This window comes from Ophidiomyces ophidiicola (assembly GCF_022830035.1).
Source record: "Ophidiomyces ophidiicola strain CBS 122913 chromosome Unknown scaffold_4, whole genome shotgun sequence".
Classification (NCBI taxonomy): Eukaryota; Fungi; Ascomycota; class Eurotiomycetes; order Onygenales; family Onygenaceae; genus Ophidiomyces; species Ophidiomyces ophidiicola.
In genome coordinates, this window is record NW_026054644.1 from 162,371 (window position 1) to 189,246 (window position 26,876).

The 26,876-nt window shown below is 47.2% G+C and overlaps 7 protein-coding genes across 7 annotated transcripts; 3 read left to right on the top strand and 4 right to left on the bottom strand.

Annotated features, from left to right (window-relative positions):
• Positions 1-162: 162 nt before the first annotated feature.
• LOZ57_001483 (uncharacterized protein) lies at positions 163-6,147 on the top strand (the record flags this gene model as incomplete). Its single annotated transcript, XM_049250571.1, has 4 exons — positions 163-229; positions 422-1,584; positions 1,647-2,082; positions 2,147-6,147. The coding sequence occupies 4 exons, from the start codon at positions 163-165 to the stop codon at positions 6,145-6,147; spliced, it is 5,667 nt and encodes a 1,888-aa protein (XP_049110155.1).
• Positions 6,148-6,700: 553 nt separating this feature from the next.
• On the bottom strand, positions 6,701-7,654 carry LOZ57_001484 (uncharacterized protein; the record flags this gene model as incomplete). The annotated part of the gene is made up of 1 exon (XM_049250572.1): positions 6,701-7,654. The coding sequence occupies one exon, from the start codon at positions 7,652-7,654 to the stop codon at positions 6,701-6,703; it is 954 nt and encodes a 317-aa protein (XP_049110156.1).
• A 640-nt stretch (positions 7,655-8,294) lies between these two features.
• Positions 8,295-10,721, bottom strand: ARP5 (Nuclear actin-protein involved in chromatin remodeling; the record flags this gene model as incomplete). The annotated part of the gene is made up of 4 exons (XM_049250573.1): positions 8,295-9,098; positions 9,152-10,092; positions 10,151-10,471; positions 10,526-10,721. The coding sequence occupies 4 exons, from the start codon at positions 10,719-10,721 to the stop codon at positions 8,295-8,297; spliced, it is 2,262 nt and encodes a 753-aa protein (XP_049110157.1).
• A 962-nt stretch (positions 10,722-11,683) lies between these two features.
• Positions 11,684-12,250, top strand: LOZ57_001486 (uncharacterized protein; the record flags this gene model as incomplete). Its single annotated transcript, XM_049250574.1, has 1 exon — positions 11,684-12,250. The coding sequence occupies one exon, from the start codon at positions 11,684-11,686 to the stop codon at positions 12,248-12,250; it is 567 nt and encodes a 188-aa protein (XP_049110158.1).
• A 2,571-nt stretch (positions 12,251-14,821) lies between these two features.
• Positions 14,822-15,312, bottom strand: PFY1 (profilin, required for normal timing of actin polymerization in response to thermal stress; the record flags this gene model as incomplete). Its single annotated transcript, XM_049250575.1, has 3 exons — positions 14,822-14,956; positions 15,024-15,176; positions 15,228-15,312. Coding segments are annotated over 3 exons (373 nt in total), but the record flags the coding sequence as incomplete, so codon positions are not given.
• A 2,372-nt stretch (positions 15,313-17,684) lies between these two features.
• LOZ57_001488 (uncharacterized protein) lies at positions 17,685-19,564 on the top strand (the record flags this gene model as incomplete). Its single annotated transcript, XM_049250576.1, has 3 exons — positions 17,685-18,629; positions 18,684-18,700; positions 18,748-19,564. 3 exons carry the CDS (start codon positions 17,685-17,687, stop codon positions 19,562-19,564), a joined length of 1,779 nt encoding a protein of 592 aa, XP_049110160.1.
• An 864-nt stretch (positions 19,565-20,428) lies between these two features.
• Positions 20,429-26,371, bottom strand: mug81 (putative steryl acetyl hydrolase mug81; the record flags this gene model as incomplete). The annotated part of the gene is made up of 1 exon (XM_049250577.1): positions 20,429-26,371. One exon carries the CDS (start codon positions 26,369-26,371, stop codon positions 20,429-20,431), a length of 5,943 nt encoding a protein of 1,980 aa, XP_049110161.1.
• Between the last annotated feature and the right edge of the window lie 505 nt (positions 26,372-26,876).

Sequence of the window (26,876 nt, forward strand, 5' to 3'; positions counted from 1 at the left end):
TGAGATAATGACGTAAGGAGATGAGTTAGGTAATACATGCTGACTCAGCGCCGGCGGCAGAAGAGTAACGCCGCCCCGCCGGCACGTCGCCATCGCGGGTTCGAATCCAGCTCTGCCATCCGCTGAGTGCACATCCTGCAAATAACCGTCGAACAATGCGCCATGGTAGCAAGTCTTCGTCGTGTTCTGGACTCTTTGCTCGAGGAGATATCTTTGTGCGGCGACCGAGGTGAGTGCCTACCTTGATTCTCGTCTTCATGAAAAGTACCGAGTACATATTAAGAATCATACATTTAAAAAAAAAAAAAAAGGGATCAAGTCCCAGGCGCAAAAATACTTACTTTCATGTACCTCTTCCAAATAATATTTCAATGCTCGTTTGCATTAAAATGCGCGCCAAAATATTAACCAGCTATTATAGGTGCCTCTCCGACCGAAGTGCTCGGCTTTATTGAGGCAATTTATGCGACATCTACCCTGGCAGATGACCATATAGGTAGGCCGTGTGCGCTAAAAGTTGACCGCCCCCTCAAGGCTAAGCTATGGACATGGTTAACGCAAAACCCGGAGGTCTCTGTCGGGAGAAACAGGGAAGGAAACGGTCTTTCCCTTGAAGAGGCTTTGGGGGCGGAAGCCCATGCCGGCCAGGTCATTTCACCCAGTGAGCCAGAGGAATCAGAAGTCCTTCTGCCTGATCCGAGGCGGGAGACAACGGAGGTGCTGCGTGTGTTTGTCTCTCAAGAACGTATGTGGCATTCGATCACCGGCCATGAACCAGACAAGTCTAGGGTACTCCCCTTGGAGTTTGATCTTCTCTCTATCATTTCCACCCACAAATCAAGGGGGATAGTGCAAGGAGATCTTGTCAGACTCAGCGGACAGGACAAACGTTCAGTACCCAAACGCACGGACTTGCTGCAGCTTAAAGGCTACATAGAAAAAAAAGCCATTCAATATAAAGGGGCTAGAACAAGTTTATGTGTCCTGAAAAGATTTGCTAGCGCTACCCGGGAGGAGATCTCTCAAACAGTTCGGTTTGAAAACGAGCGTGTTGGCGATTCCCAAGCAAATGACCTGGTTGATTTTTCCGTCCTTTTGGATAAGCTCTTCCAATGTCTCCGAGAGCGCAAAGTCATTACAAGGAGTGAGCTTAAAGAGAAACTGGGAATGACTGAATTGTGGCGCTCCAAAATCCTACGAAGAGCCATTATTAAACTTGAAGCCATTGGCTGTCTCCGACGCGTAAAGGCCATTTCACAATATCACCAGGTCATGAAGTCTTTGCACCCGTCGATTATGTTAATTCGAGACCCTACGGAAAAGGACATACGATTGTTTCATGAAGATAACCAGGCCGTTATTGCTTCTCTGCGTCAGGGGGATACTAATAGTTTGCGTGACTCCCAAGGTCAAGATGAGGACTTAGAAGATATAGATGATATGCCGGGCGCTGCTTCACTTGGACCGGTGACCGTGGTACAAGATGCTAGTCGAGTAGTTCCTCAATGGACTCCTGATCAAAACTTATCTAAATTTGTACTCGATATCATCCACAAAGCTGGCCCGGCAGGCATGAATAACTTGGTAAGTCCAGCTCATGCTTTAATCCGCCTCTCACTAGTATTGACTTGCTAATTTCCCCTAAGGAGATTGTTGCGGCATCAATGGGTCCCTTTTTTCGACGACCCATTGAGGCTCTTGTGTCTCGCTTGGTCAACTCATGGCAATTCGCTCAGCCTCTTCATATCCGACACCTGTCTCTTGTTCGCGACACTGCACTTCGTGGAACTATTTCCTATTTTGTTCATTATTCGTACGAAACCTTTGCTGCTCTCGTTGAAAACGGCCAGGCTTCTTGGGAAGCTGTTAGCGGGTCGGGCAAGAAGGATGGAAGTCGATTTCGCCCAATCGATGCAAAGCCTGTATTCGATGAATACGGTTTCCCTCCTGGAAATGAGCCACCAAATATTTTAAACCACGGCAGTTCCAGTCTTTGGGAATGTTTAAACATTGCAAAGCCTACTGACTATGTTGCTACGCATCGTGACCCGATGGTGGTGCATCTGCCGGATGGCACGCTTGGTAAGTGGCATGAGTAGTTGTTTATAGCGGTTGATCTTTAATTCTAATCTTTTCTTAAATACAGGTATCCGATTACTAGACCAGGTTCGAAACCAGAAGAATTGGACCAATGGCCGCAGTAATGCCCGACATAAAATTAAACGCAGTGCTTCCGATGCTGGCCTTACAGATTTCAAATTAATTAGTGATATCCCTGCGAAAGGACTGACTCCAGCAGATAAACGGAGAAAGAAAATTGATGATGTTAGGCCAATGACAGAACTGGAACGGCTAGAGGCAAAGGGGTATGATCAAAGCTGGACGGCATATAGCGTCCTCATGCTAGAAAGGCCCACTCCTGGTCTATACATGACCGCTATTGGCAAAAGAAGAGCCCATGGTATGAGGCAAGGTCGTGCAGGAAGAAGTCGAATTGCGATCTTCAAGTTTTCTAGACTACATGACTTCGACTGGTTTGTTGCCGAGGAAGAAGTTCAGCAAGCTACTAACCTTTCAACAATGTTCGATGTCGCAGAAGTACAGCCGCACTTAGATACTCAGAGCACACTAGGCCATATGCCTCAAACTAGAAGCCAGCGAAGAAAGGGTTTACCAACACTAGTCGAAGATCTGTCCAAGACGCGTATTTCTGAGGGGGTAGAAAATAGTGTCAAAGACGCCCGCGTTGAAAGTGCTGACGGTCGAAGCGTCAGTATTGAGCGAATTTCAAAGAAACGGAAATTCCCTACTTCGGTTGATGTTGCTTCTGATCACTTGATTGCGAAGGCGAAATCACCCACAAAACGACGAAAAGGTAGGCCATTTACAGCTGACCTGGTTGATATAAGCCAGGGCAACCTAAACTCCACAGACGAACCTACGACCTCTCCTATGAAACCGGGACAAGAGCGAGAAGAAGAACAGGCACATCCATCTTCCAACAGACTGGAAGTATCATCCGAGGAATTGGCAAACACCATTGAACCTGAACCCAGCATCACTGAAGTTCAAGGTAGGAACAAACAACATAAACTGGGGATAACCCCAATGGAGTCGACTCCGATCACACTAGTCAACGAAGGTCGAGGTCAGCCTGCACACAGAATGTCAGCTGGAGAACCAGCGACACCAGCTCCCTCTACCGGTGCCCAGCGTGAATCCGCCCTTGGTGCTAATAGAGAAAATAGAGGTGGTTCAATTGCTCTCTTGCGACGCAAGATTGTGATGGACATCATTCAGCAATGTGATGGGATTCATCCTATGGGAACCGAGCTGTGGTATCCGTTTGCAACAGCTTGGTTGAAGACTAGGCCAGAGAAACCTGACATGCGCACAATACGAAGTGCTGTTAAATCCTTAATCGAGTCCGGGAAACTTCGCCAGCTAACTTTCAGTGGAAAGAATTCTAAAGGGCTGATGGTCACTAAGAATCTACTTACAAAGCCAGAAATAGATTCCATGGACCCTATGGTTAGGAGTATACAAGAAGCCATGCTCGATGCAGATCCTCGGTTTTATTTGCATCCCAAGGCGCATATTGACCCGTCATTGAAGAAGTCTCATAAAGGGCTTACGAGTCAAGAGATCAAACTGCCTGAATTAAATGAAGAGGTTAGAGTTACCTTGAATTATATCCCGGCTAGAATGCGTCCGAAACCTACACGTATTCCAAGATACCGTTTCATCTCTTTTGGGACCGGTAGTCGAGACTTTGATACCATGGGACCAAGGGCCCTCCAACGCCTAAAATCTCTTCATAAGCGTGCCTCTGCAAGCCCTTTTCTGGACTCCCTTTCGACTCCTATTCCCCAATCATCATCTGAAATCCCAATGCTTTTGACCTGGCCCCCTAGAAATATCTACGCGGATCTACTTTTTGGTGCGAAATGGAAACCATCGTTGCTTTCGATGCTCATGTTCCCAGCCCAAACTTTCAATTGTGTCACTGGAACATTTGGAACTGGTGTATGTTACGCTTCAAAGCGTAAACGGCGACCCCCACTGCGAAAGCTTGCACCATTGCTTCCCGCATCTGTGCCACAGAGGCTCGATGATATTCTATCCATTGCCAAAAAGCAAGATATTGATTTCTCCACGGAGCCGGATCCTGTCGCAACAGAATTCTTTTCAAATATAGATGCAGTTAGGGATTGGGAATTGAAAACTTACCCTTATACACCCCCGAGAACCCCAGCGCTAAGGTATATAGACCATACAATATCGGGTCCATTTGAGAGTGTACCTTTGGAAGGTCCTGTGCGGTTTGAAACCGACCCTCACTCTGCTTCGCCTGTACGTGGAAGGCGGTCGGGGCCTCCAGTAACCCGCCAGGCAACCCGAGCGATGACAGAGTCTCCTTTCGATGAGACCTGGCCATTCTTTCGATATTTTGTACCGCGAAAAACTGCTAGAGATTCTCGCTTTGGTCAAACACAGCCACGAACAGAAACCCAAGCAAATAGACGTCTTGCACAACTCCAAGAGTCAGTAAGAACATCTGCAGGTGCCAGCAAATCAATGGATCGTACATTGAAGCGGATACGATTATCAAAAGATTTTCCGCAGCATGTCGCCCAAAAACTCACAATGACCATTGTCGTTGTGCGTGCATTAGCTGGAGGGTTCGAAGGAAAACTGATCGATTGGCCCTTGGTTGCCTCTGTTTTCCCTGGATATGACCCGAAATTTATTCAGGATCGTGGCAAAAGTATATTATCTCGACATAGGCTTCAAATGGCAAAAATGCAAAGGGATTTTCAGGAGAGATATCTTGAAGCTTACGAAAAGAATCTCGTTCCGAAGATAGATTATGATGATTTGGAAGGGTATGATTGGGGAGCTGTAGTTGAATGGGCAGAGGAACAACTTGACAGACCTAGTCTTATGAGGGTCCCAAGTTTACCAGCAACCCGTGAACAGTTTGAAAGTATCTTTGGGATCAGAAAAGAACCCATTCATGGCATTGATGATATTTATCATCATGGCTCGCACATTACTGTTTCACGAAAACGAGTTTTTTATGCCAATCTGCCGTTTACCAAACTTATCACTGCTAAAACGGCATGTACGGTTGCCACTTTGGACAAGGTAAAAAAAGCTGAAGCTGCTGATCGCCTAGAGACGGCCAAGTCTTGGGTCCGTTCTAATGTAGTCACGCCCGAGGAGACATACCGAGCCACAGATGCACGGCAGACTTTGGAACGCTTTGGCGAGCATCTTATTGGCGAAGCAATACAGTCTCTTATCACAGAGAGAGTGATTTCTATGGGTAATCGCGGGAAAGTCCGGCCAGGCCGTAACTACGATGTTACCGAATACTTTTTGGTTGCATTTGGGCGCAAGCGGATGCTTGAGTCCGTGCAGTTACGGCGGGCACTTCAATTCAAACTCGAGGTTCTCGACCCGGCGATGAGGTCGGACGGTAAATACCAGGTACCCTACGAAGCGGAAGATGGTGATATACTCGTTTTGATAAACCTGGCAGCGCAGGGGCGTGTGACGGTATGGCCGGTGAATCCACCACGGAATAAGTACGGGCTGACGGATATGGGCTATTTAACGAGAACGATGGACAAGAAGAAGCTTCATTTCGACATGGAAATCCATTTAGTGACAGGAAAATATGTCTATGGCAATCCGCTAGCTGATGTTGTTTCCACAACGCCAGCCCCTGACGCCGGCTTGCGAGAAGATGGCCTGAATCCCATGGTTCCTCTACCTAAAATCCCACTTTGGATAGATGTGCACGGAAAATTTGTGAAGCTTCTCTGGGAGCTTGTTGTTGCCTCTGTGGTGGGATTGATCGCTGCTCGTCCGGGCTCGGGGTTAAGCACTATTTTACGGATTATGCAACCATTTCTTGGTGCGTGGGAAGGCGAGCTGGTTTTACGGTGGCTGAATGATGTGGGGGCTATTCGGAAAACCGAACGAGACAGCGTTGAAGAAGGGTGGGTGGTGGAGGAATGGTGGTATCTCATCCTCTGCATGGACCTGACAGCCTCGACTGCATCAATACAGTCCGAATCGCGAAGCTTTAGTGAGCAGCCCGATGCTTCATTTTCGAAAGAAACTCCATTGGAACTCTAAAATTTATCAGCGGACAGCCACCTGCTGCCAAAATTGCAGTAATCCCCTTGTTCCTTTTAAGTTACTTTAGCACACATTACACCAGTCTAGGGGCAAACGTAGGTACCGCTACAGTGGAAACCTGTTTGTTTTCGAAATTTCACCCCGAAGCACCAAGCGGATTAGTGTCAAACAGTTTGTATTTGGTTGCAGCTCACAACTGTAGTAGAACACGATGCTTCATTTTTTATGAATGTATGTAATGACTGTACATATGTAAGTACATATTCTGGAGCTGTCGGTGATCTCAAAATAGCCCAACAAAAAAAGCTCTAACTCCAGAAACACCCACCTTATGGGGCCCCAGTTATAATATGTCCCAACTCCGTACTGTAACGCAATCTAGATTTTCCGGCGTGAATCGAGAGAAGACCACAAAAGAAAAACAGACAAGTTTAAGCAAGGTTTGACTTGAAAGGGGTAAGCGTACGATATAGTGCCGTAGGCCCAATCCCAAGGTTTTCGTCTCTTGAATGAGTGATCGGAATTGCGATAACATCGCAATTCGCCGCTATTAGGGTAAGCTTCCAGTGTGGGGTGTATCATCAATAGAGTCGGCGAAGTAAATCTTCCTTAGTATCATCAGAACGAGCGCAATGATAATACCGAAAATTGCTCTATCCAGCCATCGGTCCCCAGCATCAGCATTTGCTATCGAAGGTGGTCGCGGCGGTCGAGACCTATATTGAGGTTCACAAGTAGCAGCTGGAGAAGAGCGGGTTGGTATCGTTGGGATCGTTATAGATGGCTCCTCCATAGATTCTACAGCTTGGTCTCTTTGCGGCTGAGTGTCATTCTGGACATCAGAAGACTGGTTATCTGCAGTCGGATGGCTGCCAGAGCCCTGATTTTTCCCAGGCTCATCTCTGTAACTCAATACTAAGCCGTCAGGGAGAGTTGTATCCGTTGCCATAGCTTTATCCTCTTGATCTCCAACCGCCACTCCTTTAGCCTTGCAGACTTCCCACCAGTCCTGCAAGATCTCCTCATTTGTCTTTTGGCCAGGACAGACGTCACACTTCCACTGCCGGCTTCTTTGTGCCCAATCTCTTCTTACTTCTTCCTTAGCCTCCAGGCCCCCGACCTGGCCCTTCACATCCCCGTCCATAAAGCTTCGGATGGCGGTTAACGCTGTGCGAATGCCCCATGCCGGCTGCCACGTCTCGTCATGATGTCCACTGATGCTCAGGCATATCTCACGGTTCACCTCGAAACGGCCGGACGGCGTGAGAAAGCGGAAGGACGGCGGGCGCAGCGGGTACTGTGGGGACAGGACGATGCGGCCGTGGTAGATTCCATTGGCATACGGAGAGGGTGCAGGAGGACCGAAGAGTGTAAAGTGCCAGTCAAACAGATTCGAGTCTGAGATGGGGTGAGCGTGGAAGTATGGCGATGGCGAGGGCGAGGACTCCGAGAGTTCCTCAACTTCTTTCATAAGGCGGCGGATGGTGGGGCCTGGTACAGCCATTGTTAGGGATTCGCGCCAAAGGAAACAAAACGAGCCTGTCCGGTACAATTGCTCGGCTGAGAGAGCGTTGCCAGCTATGTAATTGCCGTGAGGGGTTGAGCCTAAGCAGCGGTGATTGGATTCAACTAGTGAGCTTGTTTTGAGGCCAGATGGCAACAAGTTATGTACACAGCTACGGGAGCAAAACAAGGAGTACGGACTATGTAACTATTCATTAACATCTCGTCATATGTGCAGCCTTATTCTAGTTGGATATCCTATAGTACTTTACTATGAGAATAAGGATTGTCAAAAAATGGCAGTAATTTGTTTCTAAAAGTTGATTATCCATCTCTACGCGTATTTAGTAGTAAACTGCTAGATTTACTGATTATATTCAGTAACTTAACCTAATTACATTGGGGGCAGTTCAATCCACATCAACCCAGTTGTACACTGGTAAGAACAGTGTCTACGGAGTATATAGCACCAGTAATTACCAGCCACAGCGCCTGTGAACCCTAGAACTCATCTATAACAACTAGCCTAAACTTAGACTTAATACATCTCAAATATATTTCAAACATCATTATCATTCACGTTAACAAAGTCATATTAGAGTCATACACTGAGATTAAATCAAATAAGCTCCATTGTTTTGCTAACAGGCATTGCCAAGCCCATGTTCCCTAACATAGTCAGACCCTTTCTCCAGATAGTCCTCCCTGGTTATCGATGATGCCCCAAGATCTGGCCCTGCAGCCCACTGTGCTGCACCTTTCCACGCATCTAGAACAGGGTCACTGGACTTCCGAACGCGTAACTCAACCTCGGCCGGTAATACTGAGCGGAATTCTCTTTCGAATCGTTCACTGAAACCTTGGAATAGCGAGCTGCCTCCAGTGATAAATACATCACGAAGCAATTTCCTTTGGTCCTCAAGCGAGGAAAACCGCTGCAAAGCGATATCAGCCGCAATTTCCACAATGCCAGACTGGTCGAGGCCTGCAATAGACGGCTGAAAGAAAACTTCAGGTACCCGTATGCGTTCAACGTTAAGATGTAACTGGTGGGATTCTCGCTGGCTCTCTCCATTGAAGGGCCATGGCCCACGGAGAAACATGTGGATAAGCGACATGGACCAATCCGACTGTGCTTCAAGAGTATGATCTTCAGTAAATTCAGGGTCGTATCGCAGCAACTCCGCCTCAAGAGTCTTCAATTGTTGGTTTGGGTCGTCTTCGTCTTCGTCGTCGCTGGCATCACCGGTCGCAACCGTACGATAGACACCCCAATCTTCATCATTTGCACCAAAAGTATCGTCGTCTCCGCCTCGTCGCCTCTTTTTAGGGCCGTCAGCGGCGAGATTCGCCAAAGTTTTCATGCGCATTTGGCTAGCGAGCGATTTTCGGTTCCCAAGGTCGGCTTTCATACGGTTGCGCTCCTTGATCCTTTGCAGAATTGCCTATCATTTTTCAGTGCGTGAAAAGGGTCTGATCAAAAATATATTTTGCTTACACTCCTCGCTTGTCTCTTTTCCTCCACCCAGGATTCAAAGTCATTCTCTCGCCTTTCAGCATCCAGCCGTTCTTCGTTGGCTATTCGTTCCCTTTCCCGCTCTTTCTCTTCTTTAGCCCGCTGTCTCGCCTCGACGTTTGACTTCATTAGACGTTGATGTTTCTTTTCCTTCAAGCCGGCTTCGTCTAGCTCCTCATCCGGAATATCTAGTAATGCAAATATCATTTCGTTGGGTTGTTCAGCAGCTTCCTCTTGACCCAGATCCTTGTTCCGCGATTTCTTAATTGATTTTTCGAGATCTTTTATTGTTTTATCCAGTTGAACTTCATCTTTCATGTCTTCGTAGTCTAGAATTCGCCGAATTTCTTTCTTAGTTTCTGAAGCTAGATTCTTTTGCAGGTCTTTGTAATATTCTAGCTCTTGCTCTTTCTTCAATAATTTTTCCAGCCTCATCTTTGCAGCCTGTTCTTGTAGGCGCCGTCCACTTTCTTTCTTCCGTTCTGCTATGCGAGCAAGTTCCTCTTCTGACTTTTCCGGTACAATATGCTCAGTGAACGGATACTGTATAACATGATCCCTTTCTTCTAAGCCCGTCCAGTCCAGATATTTAGAAAGTTCAGCATCGTAGTCCTGAGATATATAGCAGTGCTTGTGCACAAGTTCCTCCATCTGGATTTCAGTCATTCGGGCCGGGAACGTCGGGTACTTAAGCTTAAGGAGCTTCAACAAATAGTCGCAAGCTTGGTAGCCACCCCAATTAAGACGAGTGCAATTTGAGAGAAGGGCTTTGGAATTGAGAACTGGGATGACGTGGGTGGAGGAGTGTGATGAAGAGATGACAAGACCGTCCGTACCCTGATTATACTTGTATGCAAAAAGGGAATCTATTCCGTAGGCAACGGATGGAACAGAGTAACACTCGAAGGCTATCTCGTTCATCACTGTATTTTTCGTGTCAGCTTTTAAAGGACAATTGTTGTTGTTGGGGGCGTAACTCACTCCTCCGCGAATATCCCGGGTTGGCGACAGGCTCTGTCAGGACGATGGGACGGTCAACTCTACCACTAGACCCATCTACACCCAACTTTATGAATATATAATCCAAAATGCCCTCCACGGCATCCCAGTTACCGATAACACTTGTCCCGGGGTCAAACGCGTTCCGTAGTTGCCCTCTGGTGGTCGCGTCTACGTAGGCATCATAGCCAACGAATTGGGCAGTTCGATTCGCTTTCCTGTCTCGAAATCTTGAAAATACGGGGGGGAAGACGACACGAGGCAAGCTGTCGAAGGACCATCCTGCTTTGACGAGGTTGGAGCCTTGCAGGAGTTAGAAATTGCGGTACAAAGCAGAGCGAATATTGAGAACATTACCATTGTCTATAACTATTGCGCTAGCATTTGGTAAAGCTCTGCTTCTCTCGTAACCATCTGGTTCAGGCGGATGGAAGCCTTTGAAGGGGGGATCTCGAACAGGAAAGACTTTGGGAGGTGGCTTCGGTTCCCTTTTCTCGGCGATATTCTGCAAAACGCGATAAGTGGGTACGGCTTGGATGGAAAGAATTGTCATGATTTCTCCCTGGGTTTTCTTTCTAGACACCGCCTTATGACATTGTGGACAATTAGAAGGCAGGGGTAAGGAGATGTCGGAGCTTGATGGTGAAGCTAAATCGCGATAAGATTTGCGATCATACAAACAACTTCGTCTTGTTGACTCTACAGAGTAACCGCGCCACCCGTTCTTATATGCGCGGTTAGTTACGAAACAACTACAAGACAACGACGTGGGCAGCAACAAATAGCATTAATCATTATTCCATTCCACCATCCAGCAATAGTAAGATTATCCCTCCACTACTCATGATACCTCTTTGAGCTTTTCTGTAGCTGTGCGATCAACACCAGGTTGAGTCATTATCGAATATATTGCCAGTGAAATGCTTTGGGATAGTATGCTCACCCTCAAGATGGAATAGTACGTTGGATTGATAGTTTTTGAACATCTGGGCCACCAATTCCACATTCATGTTTTGCACATTCACATCCTGTAGCCATGTCAGGCGTGGAGAGAGCATAGTATTGTACGCATTCCATACCTGCAAGCTCTTGTTAAGCATCATAACTGCCTCGTTGAGCTTTTCCTGAATGTTGGGGGTCTCTTAGCAAAGAAGAAGGTATCAGTGGAAGCCAATACATACAACATTTGTAACAATGCGCGAAAGCAGGAGATTCTGCTGTTGCTCATGCGGGCTCTCCTAAAAAGACAAATCAGAGATCATCGCGTACATAGCAGACCCATAACAAGGCTCACCATGGTCATTCAAGTCCCCCCCACCATACCAAGTAATAGTGTCCACCGTCTATTGCAGTCCATGATACTACATCCAGGGGATTAACGTAAATGCGGCCAGTCACGTGAAGTAGCTTAAAGCTTCCACGTACGACTGGCGGTGATATCGTATTCTCCTCTACATTCAACGGTCATATGCGCGTTACAGACTTCAATCGATATTCTTTGCCTCTACATCGATCATGCCGCCACCAAACACTCCTGCCGATGATTCCCATCAAAAACTTCTAGATCAACTCGACATTACGTATGCCACTCGCTCGTTTCGCAACCCAAACTGGAAGCCCTCCATTCGCCGCAATAAGAACGTGAAACAGATAATCTCAGAGACCTCTCGCAAAGAAGCCTCTGTAGTCGGCACTCAGGAAAATAGCGGTACTTCCACACCTAAAGTAGCCCCAGGGGATACTCGAACAATTAGCATCACACCAGGAGGTGTTCCGAAGCCAGTGACCATTGCACAAGCTGCACAAAGTGTGTCAATGCTGGCTCTTGAAAAGAACTTCAGTAGATCCCAATGCACTACCGGCCCGGTTGTCACTTATACGAATATTGAATCCGCCCCCTCGCTACACTGCGCGCAGCACAATCACTACTGTGACATTACCGGGCTCCCTGCGCCTTACAAAGACCCGAAAACGAGGTTACGATATCATAATAAGGAAGTATTTAGGGTGGTCCGATCGCTCGGACAAGGTGTGGCCGAAAGCTACCTGGAGGCCCGGGGCGCTCATGTTGTATTAAAGTAATATTATACATAGCTGCCATTCAAGACGAGTGGAAATCTAGCCTGTGGGCGGACCTCTGGAAGGATACAGCCACCTGAAATCTCGTGAAAAATATTTGGTCCACAAAGTCAAACCCCGTCCACCCACCCTGTTCCTCTCGGTACAGAGTTCAAGACGACGCTCCGGCTTAATCGGGGCCACAGCAGAAGGAAAATTTCCGCGTGTTCTTTCTTCGCCTGCATTATGCATTATCGACGGGTACCGAGATCCCACAGATTGGGAAAATCAGTTACGGTGTTGTTATAGCACCGTGGTCTCTGCGGTCCTTAACAGGAACTAAATCGCCTAGTTATAAGCAGTATGTTTTTTAGACTAACATTTTGTACTCCGCAAGGAAGACCTTTGAGCAAAAGATCTGCACAGCAGAATTTCAATGGGAACTGGGCAAACTGCAGGATTTAATATGCATACTCCGTACAGCTATTGTGTTGCCCATTTGCTTTGAGACGACCAAGTGAGTGGTGCTGTGTCAAAAATGACAATTGGGCTTTGTTGTTTTGCAATCACGGAAACTGTTGGGTTTGTAATATATCAGTAGCAACTAATACTTAGTCATATTGTCGACAGTCCGACATTTCTTTCGCATGTGGAATCTGTGGGTGATGTTGATAGTAGGTTTGAATTTTCCAACCTCCCAACCTGCTCAGACATTCGTTACCCGCTAGCTAGTTATGTAAAGAGCAAACACTACAAACATCCATTTCTCTTCCAAGAGTCCCTTTCTTCCCAGTTCATAGATGCATCATAGTTATTGGCCCATAACATGACATGGTGCACAAGTAGTCAAAGCAGAATTCAGGTACAATCCTACGGTGCACTTTGAGCCACTCAAGTTATTCTAGTATAGCAACGGATGGATGTGATGTTGATAAATGGTGATTGGCCATAGTCGTCCTAGTATGGTCTAGTCAAACAAATACCCACTGGTACCTACGGTAACTAGGTAGCTAGTGTAATATAACAACCCATCCAATGATAGTGTGTAATTTATGTTTATTGAAGCCACACATGTTGGAGCAGGTTGTGCATGGATCATCAACATTCAACCATGAATGTCTTATGATCAAGGGTGTGTAAAGCATTTTGCCTAGCATGATACCCAGTGCTTTTTAGCTTCCTGTCCTTAAGCTAATAAACTCCTTGTTCACAGTGCAACTGGCTGATGTTTCACAGCAGCCCTAAACAAGTTCTATTGTGATTGTGGCCAATATTTTGAGCTCTGGATGAATGGTCCCGGCATAGCCAACAATAGTCCGGCGAGATGCCCACCATGTGGTTGACAGATATGCAGAGTGAGAACAGCACTGGATGCATGTGGTTTCTTATTGGCTGATATACTTCACTTTTGTAGAGATCGGTGCGGTCTTTTGTACTGGTGGTAAGTGAGACAAACAGTCAATGCTGCAATGCCAAATCCATGATTCTGGATCTATACGGAGTACTTATTTCACCTCCAGGCAGTCTCTTTTTCTTCCTAGGCATTCTTATGTTTTTTGATAGATCATTGTGAGCTCTGCTTCCCATTACCCTATCTGTCGAGATGTGACTAATACTGCTATTCGATTAGGCTTGCGATGGGAAATGTAGGTCCCCCCCGTCCCCGGCCGGACCTCGCGGATTCGCATCACTTTCTCACAATATGTAGATTCTCTTCGTCATTGGTCTCCCTCTAATCCTAGGCCCTCAAAAGACCCTCGCGTTCTTTACCCGCCGCCAAAAACTCCTCGGTTCGGTGACGTTTGCACTTGGGGTCATCTTAATCCTCCTTCGCTGGCCGCTCATTGGCTTCTGTGTTGAAATATACGGCCTCTTTATTCTATTCGGCGATTTTTTAGTGACATTGGGCTCCTTTATAGGCGGTGTTCCGGTTGTTGGACCGCCGCTCCAGCGGGCGCTGACCTGGATCGGAACTCTTGGTGGGAGGAGAGAAACTACGGAGCTCCCTGTATAAAATCCTGGCGGGCTACGACTTCTTACCCCTTGTACACTCGCTTTGTGCTCTGAATCTGGCCAAGTTCGATGATTTCACCAGATGGAGTAAGCATGTATTTACGCATCGTAGAGGATATAAGCTGCTGGTCCCTAAAAAAATCGGGCCACTGCCCAACAATAAACTTCAGTCTCCCTGCAGCGCTTGATTTGCGATATCCGTTTTGTATTGTTATTTGCAACATAACCCATGTCCTACAATATGATGAAACTGCTTTTTACACTGCAGCTGAAACACATTTGTTCCTCGCTTGTCTGGAGTGCTTCCAGGCTGCAACTGATTCCTGCTTTCTGAGAGCCAAACACTGGGGGTTTTTTGCCTGGTTTCAGCTTATTCTCGATATCAAACCCGGCGAGGAAGTAGGTGATAAAGTCGTCGACCAAAAATAGCGCGTACGCAGAAATGGTACCCACAATGAGAAAACAATATCTAAATTATCGGTGGATCAATACATTCGGGCTTAACTGTGCTAGACGAAGTTTGGTGGATTTTTTTTGTTCAAACACGGATTTCGTGTCGACTATGTACTGCGCCTCATTTGTCTAATAACCTAGTCCGCTCAGATAGTCGCCGAGTGTTTCTACAGTGTTAGTTGCGGCTCCAGGTTGGATTGTCTCTGGATAATGTGCAATGAGAAGGGCCTTTTTTGTTTTCACAATGACGATTCCTTCTTTGCCCTATTCAAGTAGCATAGGTCAGTTGCGGCCTGTCGCATAGATATGCAGACGAGAATTCACGACGCACCTTCTTTCCATACAACCGTGAGTCGTCCGACTTCAAGGCAACGTATTTTTCCCCGCCGACAAAGAACCCATTAGATTGAACCTCCTTGATATCGTCCTCGCGAGCGGTTGGCTGGAAAGAAGCGACTATGACTTTGATTTCTGGAGGAGATACCTAGGTATTACATTAGCTTTGGAAGGCCCGGACATGAGGTAGGTGCCGCACAGTGAATCCAGCTGATGTTGCCCAGACGCTGCTACCTTGATTGTCGAAGATGGCGGCCTTATCCACATTGCCGGAGCCGACGAGGCTGAACGGAAATGGAAAGTTAAAACATGCATGGGCTAAGAAAGGGTAAAGGAAAGGCGAGAATGATGTGGCTTGGACAAAAGGGGGTAGTCCCGGTACCTGGTATCAACGTAGGCTTCAAGAAAGAGGCAGGTTAGCTGGAACGCCCCGATGCAAAGCTGTTTGATTTACAAACAATTAACAGGGCCGACAAACCTTGCCAAGACATGGCGATAGAAATACGGAAGGGGAAGGGATCGGGAGAGGGAGAGCAGCTGTCCGCAAGGCGTGCTTCGAACCACCCACCTGGCGACGACGAGCGTGGGAGACGGCGAGAGGCGGGTGATGGAGCGTAAGAAAGGCGTAAAACGCGGAGGCAACGGGGCGGATTAACGGAAACGCAAGGAGATGGTGGTTGACGACGATAAAAAACGGGAAAGAAGCGGAGGAGGAGGAGGTGGTGGTGGTGATGATGGATGGCGGGGTGTTTGTTGTGGTTGGGCTGTTGTGTGTCTGCCCCTCGTCGTGACGACCCCACCTCGGATGCTCTCCTCAAGGGCCAGCTTTGCCGCAACACCAATCCAAGCATTTATTAACAGCTTACGGCAATCCAGGCCTCGCTGCCAGCGGTCCTCGGCCCCAGCAGCTCTAGCACCGTACGCCGCCTGTCTTGCACCTCATTTGCCCCCATGTGTTTCCCAGATAGTTCTTGGGAGACTAATTCGCATCAAGTATTACTATACAGGAGCAGCACGCCAACAAACATGTGCCTCAATCATTGAATACCCTGTTCACCGCCGGATTTCTTGCTCATCATATTATGTAACTAAATGCTGATGGAGGAACGGGCACTTAGCAAAGAAGAGATGCACAACTATGCCATTAAAACTGGGACTGATTTTGCATCGGGCTACATCTCTCATGATACAGGAGGTTGACACTGTGTTTAATCTGCATTCTTGGGGAAATAAACAAGAGAGACCAGGCTAGCTGGGTGTATTCAAGGAGGGAAGAAGGGCTAGCATGCATGGGGTAAGCTGTGTCCGTCAGCAGCCTGTGCATGGGCTAGGGAGAGGGAGAAGGATGTAGTTATGTGAACAATCCCAGCCAGACCATATAGTTAGCTATGGAGGTTAGCAACTTAATAGCTAGTTAGTTGACTAACCACCAGTCCGTTCTTGATCCTCCCCAGGTCTGCCGGCCTTGACAGCTTCCAGCAGCTCCGCTCGCGCTACAAGGATAACTAGCAGTTCCGACTCACGCACACCATGCAAGCTTTTGCTTGAAATAGCCAGACCCACGACTTGGTTGTTGAAGGGCTCGCTGGGTTTCATGCTTCGGAAATTAAGGACTGCTCCCAAGACGCTCACAGACCAGCGTCAGTATGCTGATCCGCCCACCTCAGCCTTAATCTAGCCTCGCTGCCTAGTTAGTTACTGGTTAACTACTTGTTCCGACGCGGCCGTCCTGTCATTTCTGGCGAACTGGCCTCCCCGTGCGCGCCGCCAGCTGGGATCAACGCCGGATGCCAGCCAGGCTATCGCCCATCATGTGCCGTGAAGATAGAGGCGGTGCGGAACCAGACTCTCGAATATTATTGCAATCAAAATAAATTCTCTGCTTTGAGCAGCGATCATGCCGACACGGCAGTCTCATTATTGCGAGCTGCGGTGGATCCGAGTCCCTGCTGGCTCGCCCCGGCACTCATCAGGGCGAACCTAACACCCGCACGACACACCAGCATCCCAATGTATGTGCATCCATATACATGTATCGACATGCATACATCCAGAGGAGAAGTTGGTCTGTCAATTGATGATATCGGCGGGAGTTAATATCCTTATTGCTCTCTGTCGCAGTTTCACCACTGTAAGGGTTTTTCAATGTCAACCTGTGCACCCTGGTCTCATTTAATTTCTGCGACTCCGCACGGAGCGAGCACTCGCTGGGGATGGGCCCATGTCGAAATAGAACGACACCGCTGCCGGCTTAATTTATTCTTGTCTCTTAAGACAATACGAGTCTTGCCTCTTGTTTGGTCTCCACTGCAATTGCCGCCGGACGATCTGATGATACCCTCCGCTACCCGCTGGACCTTGTCTTAATTGGATCCTATGATTCCTATCCTGCGCTTATTAGACTGCGAATTTCTGCTTTTCCCTTTGATTTGTATTTTTTTATTTATTTTTAATTACTCCGTACATCTTTTGCCTTTTGTCTCTCTCACAGTTGACACCTGTTTCACCTGCAGGCGCGACAAAAGACCAATGCCTGACCTGTATTTTGCTTCTTGAGCCTCTCTGGTGTTTTGTGTCCACTTACTCCGTACAATACTTATTAAATCCTCTATGTTTTCCCTTGCCAGTGCTTTGACCCCGTAATTTTTGATCTGGAATGGCGAAGGAGTCGCTGCCCCTACGGCTACGGGCATATACGACCACCGATGCGAGTGCTATACCAGAATTGAATGGAATACAAGACGTACCTCGTCCGGAATCCGCGCGTGAGAATTCTCCACAAAGCCGACAGGACAAACAACAGAGCACAAAAGGACTAAAGCGAAAAATTGCAAAGGCGGCGCTGCCTCAGTCACAAAATGTGAATTTGCCTGCTCATTTTACTGCATCCACACCGTCTCTTTCTCGAGAATCCCCATCCTGGCTTGCGTCTGTGAGCGATTCCTGGGATGGCAACAATATTGGAATCGCACTTGGGAGCCCGTCTATGAGACCACCGGACCGTTCATGGCTGGCGTTAAGCCCGCCTACTTTTCCGGGTGAGAAGCATATTAAGGATGACGACCATCTAAAGAGGAAGCCTAGTAAGTGGAAGAAGTTTGGAGGGCTATTCAAGTCTAAAAGCCCTGAGGCCATGCCGCGGATGCCCTTCTATGAAGTGCGAGTGAACGATCAACAGCTGCAGGCAGTAAATAGCTCAGAATACGTTCCAGATATGAAATTACTTCGGAAAAAGCCCGTGATTCATGATGTCCATGCTTGGCCTGCCAGGTCGCAATCACTTCCGCGCCCGGAAGACCTACCTTCAGCCACAATTAGTAAAGAAAAGGAGCATCTGGATTCCGAGAAGCCCGCTAGCGTACACGAAGCGTCTGAAGGCCAGAGACATTGGGGCAGTTGGTCTGAGGAGCCTGGAGTAATCCAACAGACTCCATCAGGTTCCAATAACCCGCACACTCCCCTCCTTAATGTCGATATTCCGGATGTCGAGTTAGAGAGATATAGCGTCATGTTTGGCGCCTTCTACGACCGACCGCCACGATCTAATCTACTTGCTCGACGAAGTAAGAACCTGGACAGGATAAAACCCCCCAGTGCCTTGGTATGTCTCCTGAGCCCCTCGTCCTTTCAGAGATTAATGCCTTGTAGCAACTAGGCAGGCAAAATGACTTGGTAAGACCGCGTCGAGCTACTTCTCCCACTTCAACGAGGTCTCCTAGCTTTACACTCTTCCCATCAACACCAACAAATAAAGCTGCCCGCCTTTTAGGATCACATTGCCTTCCCCGTGGCCCTACCCCCCTTCAAAAATCATTCACCATGCCCGCTTCTCCGGGCGCGGTCCACTTCGAAAGGAATCCTGGGACCAGACTAGGGCACAGTCCCGTTGGAACCTCGGAATCGTCTCTGAGCGGCTGGGGATCTGTTTCCCTTCAGTCCACAGCACCCTCTGAACTTTGTGATGATGACATCGAATCTTCAGACGAGGAACATGAAACTATTCGGCTGCGTATTAAACCGCCTGAACAGGAAGAGCCTATGTGGGAAATGGTAACGCCAGGTCGAAAGACATTTCCTCCGTCGCCTCGTTTCAAACAACGCCAGTCACCAGTCGACCACCGACCCAAAATTCCCCAAATACCAAAAATTCCCACGACTCCAAAACCAGCGAAATCAACATTTCCAGCAAGATTGCCTGCTTTCCCATTCCAGGACTCGTTCCGTTTGCCACGATCGCCTACTCAGACCCCACGGCCGCCCAAAGAGCCCATACCAGAGCAGGATAGTCTTCACAAGCCCTCATTATCGATAGATTCCACAATCGAAGACTTTCAGACCGTTGAGATTTCCGTGGCAAGATCTGTTTCCGTAAGTAAACGTAAACGGGTGCTTGTGCCAATCATCGGAAAGTCGAGCACTGCCCTCCGATCGCAAGAGCGGCTGGTCGCGAAAAAAATTGCGACTCCGACTTCTGAAGTTATGCACAGGGGACACCGTCATGAAAGATCACGGGTTGCTCTTTTCGAGGAGGCTTAGTTAATTATAGGCGTTTTCATAGTCTCCACTGTATAACTGTCTTTGATTGTTTGATATGGGAACACCAGTAACTACTGGTTCGCCAAGTTCAGCATATATTTTGTTTTTGGCTTGTGCGTCAGGGACCACTAACTAGGTAATGACAGCGAATTGAGAAAATATATCCATTATTAGTTACTACTTTCAGCCCACAGTATTCAATGCTCCGAGGCCTTTCCCGCGGGGGAGGCTATTATACTGTACTTTCAAAAGGATTGACTCGGAAGGGCTATATCGAATTTAATTCCATGGTTTATCGTCGAAATCAAATCTCCTCAAGATACAGAAGCTTGTTCGCACTCTTGGGCAGATCAAGATGCACCGATGCACCGGACTGGAATAAAGTTACTCCGTATTATTGGCAGGTCAAGCTCTGCAACACTCCAGGGATTAGCTTTGTTTTACTTGGAGACTACTTTCCTTGAAGCCGTACTCGGCTCTCTGAGATGACCTAACCCGAAGCAATCGAGATAAGATTTGCTCCGCTCACCTGGTTGTCGGCAAGCGAGGTAGTAGGGATCAAGGGTAGCTGGTACTATACGAGGCTGTTAATGCGGATGTAACACCTCGGAAATACCCGCTCTGCAAGATATAGAAGTTCACACTGTGGCTATCCATCTATAATGACAGGGCCATGCCCCGGTATATGCCTTACGGTGACCATGTCTTCGCGATATGGGACTCAAGGGATAGTCACCCTTTGAGTAGTCGGCACTCTCGCGACTGAACTCTGTTGCGATCTGCCCGTATGTTCGGACTTATTTCCTTACACTAGGTTGGCTGAGCAGTGTACACGAGTTGACACAAGGCATTAAAAGCAGCTGTTTAACATTGCAACTCCCATTCAAGTCCAGGATAGGCATCGCTCACAACCTTCACCTTCATCTTTCCCTTTAAATGTTCCGCATTATTACTGCCCCCGCTCTTTTTGTCTGAGAAAAGCTTGATATTTGTCCTTACTGTCGGACTTACATTATTACCCCTATCTCTGTTTTGATATTTGTTCTCCCAAGAAACACGTTTTAGAGCAAGTAGTTCTTCATTTGCACCTGGATATTCGCTGCTTGTAATGGTAACAAACCAGCCTTCGGTTTGGGATTTCGGGAATCTGGGTGCATATATTGGGATTCCCCCACTATGCTGCGGAAGAGGATTTTGTGGGCGAGATGCTGCAGGTCGACGATCGAGCTGAACGACCAAGCCAGTGTCGGTGAATTCAGCTACAGTCACCTTGATATTAGGTAGAAGAGAGACGGCCGCAGTGAAGTCTTTCGCTGTTGATGACTCTAAGTGTAGCGCCTCTGTTAAATCAGCCAGTTTACTTGGCGGTAACAATATCACATCTTGGAGGGAATTGGGGATTTTTGTATTGTTTTTGTCCTTAAGCTCCTGAAGTTCGGGGTTTACCCCTGGTAAAATAGATAAAGGATGGTCATCTGGCCATCTTGCTGCCTTTATGCTCTGCAGCAGAGTCATTAACATCCAACAGGACTTAGCATAGCCGAGCTCGGCAAGAACATCTATGCATGCTTGAATAACACGAATTCCCTGATCAAGTACTGATATTTGGTCCCCAACATAATCGGAGATTGGGAGATCGATGCGAGACATGAATGCTTGCAATAATAGGAAAGCCTTGATGTGAGGATCCCACAATGGCATATCGGTACCAACTGCAGATATCGGTAAGGGGAGATTAGTTGCAAGCTCCGCGTTGATAAGCTCTTCATTGTGGCGAACAGGAAGCTCGTCGAATTCTGTAGCAGAACACATCCACCCGAGGACGTCTGCGAATGTAGGGCTAGTACTAACACGAGACATCCAGAAGCGAACTGTTTTATGAGAGATATAGTAATAACTCATGATCTTTCCATACGGAGTGGGATCCACAAATCCAGATGTTTCATCGAAGAGGATGCATGAAGACGCAGCAAGCTCACTGAGTGACTTGTCCACCAGTTTAATCATGAAATCAGCTGCCATTTGCTGAGCGGCAATGGTGTTGTGTTCTTCTGGTGGTATATCGAGGCCATAGTATGATGGATTCTTATAGAGCCGCCTGAAGAAAAAAGTCCAAGTCAGGTAATCAAGAGCATCTTGTTTTGTTGCAATAGTTCCAGCGGAGATCTCGGCGCCAATATGGTCATCTAGAACTTTATGTAGAGTAGATTCAACTGGAAAACCGGTGTGAAGAAAGTGCTTATAGAACGCCTTTTTTGAGTTTTGTGTGAAGATGCGAGCGATACCAGAAGAATCGAACTGCGGACGGCCCGCACGACCTAGCATTTGCAAAACATCCGTTAAATCCATATCTCTATACCCTTCTATTTTGGCATCAAAAAACTGCGTTCCCTTCACGACAACGAGATGTGCTGGCAAGTTAACACCCCATGCCAAAGTGCTAGTTGCCACCAGCAGTTGAATCTTATTGTTTGCAAAAAGCTCTTCCGCGAGCTGTCTATCTGATTCGACTAGTCCCGCATGATGAAGACCTATCCCAAAGCTAAGCGCTTCTTTTAAAATATCATCCTTGACACGCGCAAGATTTATGTGAAGATCATCTTCGGACATATGCACAAATCTTCGAGGATCATCTTCCATCCCGCAGAAATTGATTAGATCCTTTGCAGTGAGGCGAGTCTGTCGTCGCGATGCCACGAAAATTATCACCGGCTTGTCGGGCGAGTGGTTTTTAATCGCAAGAAATGTAGGCCGGTTCATTGACTGCATAAATGGGGAGAATCCTCGCTGTTCAGGAAATCCATCAATATATATTTCTAGAGGAACTGGTCGAACAGAGTGGCGGAAATTGTAAAGACCATGCTTGACACCAAGCCAGCCACCAAGATCAGCAGCGTTAGCACAGGCGGTAGACATGCCGAGCAAGCGCACCAAACCCTTAGATTGAGACGCTATGTAATTCATCCGGGATACGATGATCTCCAGAATTGGACCACGATCGCCGCCTAAAAGGTGTATTTCATCGATGATAACTAAGCTGACCTGTCGCACGTACCCTCTGGTTTGCCAGCTTCGGGAAATTCCGTCCCATTTTTCAGGGGTGGTAATGATGATATCGGCATTGCGGATGGTTCTTGTATCGGGTGTGTTATCACCAGTTAATTCCACGAGCTTAAGCCCCAGCGGGATTGCCAGTCGACGACGCCAGTCCTGCACACGCTCACGAACAAGTGCTTTCATCGGGGCAATGTAGACAACTTTCGAGCCAGGTTTATCGCGGAACGCCCACCACATGGCTAACTCCGCTGCGACAGTTTTCCCACTTCCAGTTGGAGAACCCAACAATACATTTGCAGACGTATAATAAAGCGTATGAAAAATTTGAGTCTGCATTGGATTAAAAAATTGGAATCTTTGGCCATAAATTTCCTCGAGTGCCGGGTTTTTGAGGGCGGAAATTGGTAACGGTTGGAGGTCCAGTAAATCGGTATATGTCGTGACTGTATCTGGGCGAATGAGATGCTGAAATGACACGGGTGTGACCGTTTCAGCACCCAACCACCGGTCAGAAATGACCCGAACATAAATTTGACTTGGGAGCGGATCAGAAAGCGGAATGGTAAAGTTTAATTCATGGTGGTCATGAAGCTTCTTTCTGTTTAGAATGAAGTATTCATGGTGGTAAATTTCGGACGTTTCTGAGTTTTCGACCCATACCCAATATGGTTCTGATGTGCCATGGTGTCGAAAATTCCATTCGAATTCAGGGTAGAGAAGGAGACGAATTCGGAGAACGTCGCGATTCAACGGTGCTATTTCAGCCTCAACATTCACAGTTGGGAAATTGTCCAGCAATTTGGAGAGGACGTGCCCCATTCTATTATTATGAACCAGCTGTCCCAGCTCTGCAGATTCCATGTCTCGCATGGATTCTATGGAGGAAGCCGGAAATTTCTCGTCCAAATTCTTCAAAATTGGTCGTGGTAGGTCAAACTGGTAAAATGGGTGTTGGAATGGCCAAATCTGTTTTTCGATGGATTTGCAGGTAGACAACAGTACTTGACACTGATAGCCCCAGCGGCGATTCAAGGCGATCATAAAGAGAGAACGGCAAATACGAGCTGCATTCTGAGCAACATAGGCGGTATCAGACACTAGAGCAAAATCCTCCACACGAGCTCTGGATATATGTGACTGGAGTAAGATGTTAGTCTTCGCATGGGGACTATCATTTGAGCCCTCTACTTCCGTCCTTAGCCCCTCCAGCCGAAGTCGATCCAGTTCCTTGAACTCCGTTTCTCGGGATTGAATGTTGTCAAATTCCCCACTCATACTAATCATCTTCATCACATCTGCGTCACTGCCATTTGGAGTCATCATCGTGTTGAAGATTTCAACACTCGTCTGCAACACATAATATTGGCTCGCAATCCTTCCTACATCTTTAGAACGCAATTCTTCAGTTCTTTCATTAAAAATAATCATCTGGCTTTGCTGGAGGACTCGTGCAGCTTTCATGATCAAATCTCGACGGCGTTGGATCAGTTGTGGGTCATCTCTGATTTCTGCCCAGTCAATTCCATAAGCATGCGGGTTCCGGGTCATTCGAACAAATAAATATGAGTACCCCAGCCACTGTACAGCTTCTGTTACAGAAGTCACGGTCCCAAGAGAAATTTCCGCGTTAAGATTATCCACGAGTTTGCGCGAAAACCTGGACTCGATAGGTTCCTGGGATGTGACAGCGGAAATATAATGTTGTAATTTATTATGCGTTGTGCATATAAATCCTATACCTGTATCCTGGAATTGTGGCCGGCCGGCCCTACCAAAAATTTGGAGAACATCTAGAATTCCCAAATCAATAAATTTTCCTTCCTGAGCGCTATAGAGCTGAGTCCCTTTAATAACTACTGCAGCGGCTGGAAGATTGACCCCCCAGGCTAGAGTAGCAGTGCAGCAAAGTACCTTTATTACACCTTCAGAAAAAAACCGCTCCATAAGGTTACGGTCAGATCTTGCCATCCCGGCATGATGGATTCCTAGCCCTTTCGGAACAAGGTCTCGTATCTCTCGGCCTCGACTGGTCTTGAGATCACGTATTGCCTGGCTGTAGTTTTCATGGTCGTGTGGGCTAAACAGGTCGGAGCACTGCTCATCTGCAGCCATCTGTGTAAGAAGTTTGGCAGTATTTGCAGTGTCCTTTCTTGAATGAACGAAGACCATTACTTGGTGCCCAAGTTCAAGCATTTCTCGAACCTTCTCAAAAGTGACGATGTCGAGATTTTCGCGGGACCTCTTCGAGCCAGGGTCACCCTTCACCCCAATAAAATGTTGCTCTAGTGGTACGGGGCGGAATGAAGCGTCAAAAAAAAACAACCCAGCCATTCGATTGACTTTCAGAAAGTCTGCCACGTCCAAATAATTAGGAAGGGTGGCCGATAGCCCAATAATACGAATCAGTGACTGAGTGCTCTCGACTTGACGCTGGGTACGGGCGACTAGAGATTCAATGACAGCACCTCGTTCATCGTGAAGCATATGAACTTCATCGATAATCAATAGGCGGACTTTTCGCACTAGTTCCGTATCACCAGTGCTTTTCCGAGTTACAACATCCCATTTCTCAGGCGTAGTGACAATAATCTGGGTTTGAACAATTTCCTGCTTTGTCAGTTGCATATCACCCGTCAACTCTCGGACTTCGATCCCTAGCCAAGCCAGCCGTTTCCCCAACTTCTCGGTTACTTCTGCGGCTAGAGCTTTCATAGGAGCAACATAAACGATCTTGAACTCATCCGTCTGGACAAGGAATTGATGACAATCGGGTTCTTCCGCCGGGTTCGGAAGGGCATATTTAGCAATGGCGTTTAAGATAGTAAGCATGGCAGCATCTGTCTTTCCGGCACCAGTTGGTGCACAAATAAGCATATTTTCATTTGTCTTGTAGGCCACATTATAAAGCAAACTCTGCATTCGATTAAGAGTTTGATAGCCCTTGAATGTGCCCCTACATAATCCGTCCATACTAGAAATTGGTACGAGCTTTCGATCACCGCCTAAGACGCCTACTTTTGTGGCTGGAATCGCGTATTCCGTGTATCTAGGCTCTTCTCGATGCGTGCTGCCGATCGGAAGCCCATACTTTCTCCCGTTCACGGATATTGTATTCCCAGCGTTATATGATTTATAAACGTGTGGGTACTGAGGACCTTCTCTGTCTTGCCTTGCTGCAAGAGGAGCATTCTTGTGTTCATAGTCTTGTCTTATCAAGGCATGGTCCCTCTGAGCCTTTGTTCGCAGTTTAGACATAATTGTATTACCAGCTTTCGTCAAGGAAGATAACACTGTCTTGCGGTGAGCTATGAGATCGATCACGAAATCCAGTTGATCAAAACCAACGATTTCGGCAAGTATCATTTGTAGTTCATCGTTGGAACTGGTGCCTGCAAGAATGTCATTCAGCTGCTGTTGTAATTCCGAGGCGCTGAGTCCTTCCTTCTGTTGTGCGATTAGTGTGCATCTGCTTTCAAGCCAATCCTGATCATATGTTGTACTGGTAGCCGCGGGCTCTTCTAGCAATGCAACACCATGAATATCATCCAAATCGTCTGCACTGTCATAGTGGTCATTGATTATATCCCAAATATCATCGGGAGGTGGAGAAGAAAAATCTTCATCAGTAAGATTCAAATCTGCACCATAATGAAACTGACTATTAGCCTCATTTGGCGACTGAAGCATTTCTACTGCTTTTTTCATAGCATCAAGCTCCGCGAGCCATTGAGGCTCTGAGGGTGAGGCCATAGCGTATGAGAGGCTGTGTGTGGGAAATAATGTGGGAGGTTTGAATGTCTTGTAATAACCAACTGTCCCTATGGCCACCGTGCTCTTGTTCACCAATCCCGCTGCCAACCCGTCGCTGTGCTTGTTGTCGGATGCTGGTCGATTATTGTTAACATAGCTGAAGAGGCTAAACTTACTAACTACCTAACTTAGTTAACTACTTAGTTAGTTAACTAACTTAAATAATTAACTAATTAACTAACTAACTAACTAACTCCGTACTCCGTACTAAACGGCCACTGACACAAGGTGTTGTATGTACGGAGTACCTGGTTACAGACCTAAGTTTCCGACCTGTACGGAGTAATCGTATCTTCTTTTCTATTCTGCACAGAAAACTCGGTGCTATCCTCTCTGGCCTTGAAGCTTTATATCCTGTGGCTCATCCACACTCACTCGACCCAGAAGCTCGTTGTCGTAACACGTCAAGCCCCTAGTTAGAACCCCGCCACCCCTCTTCCCTCTG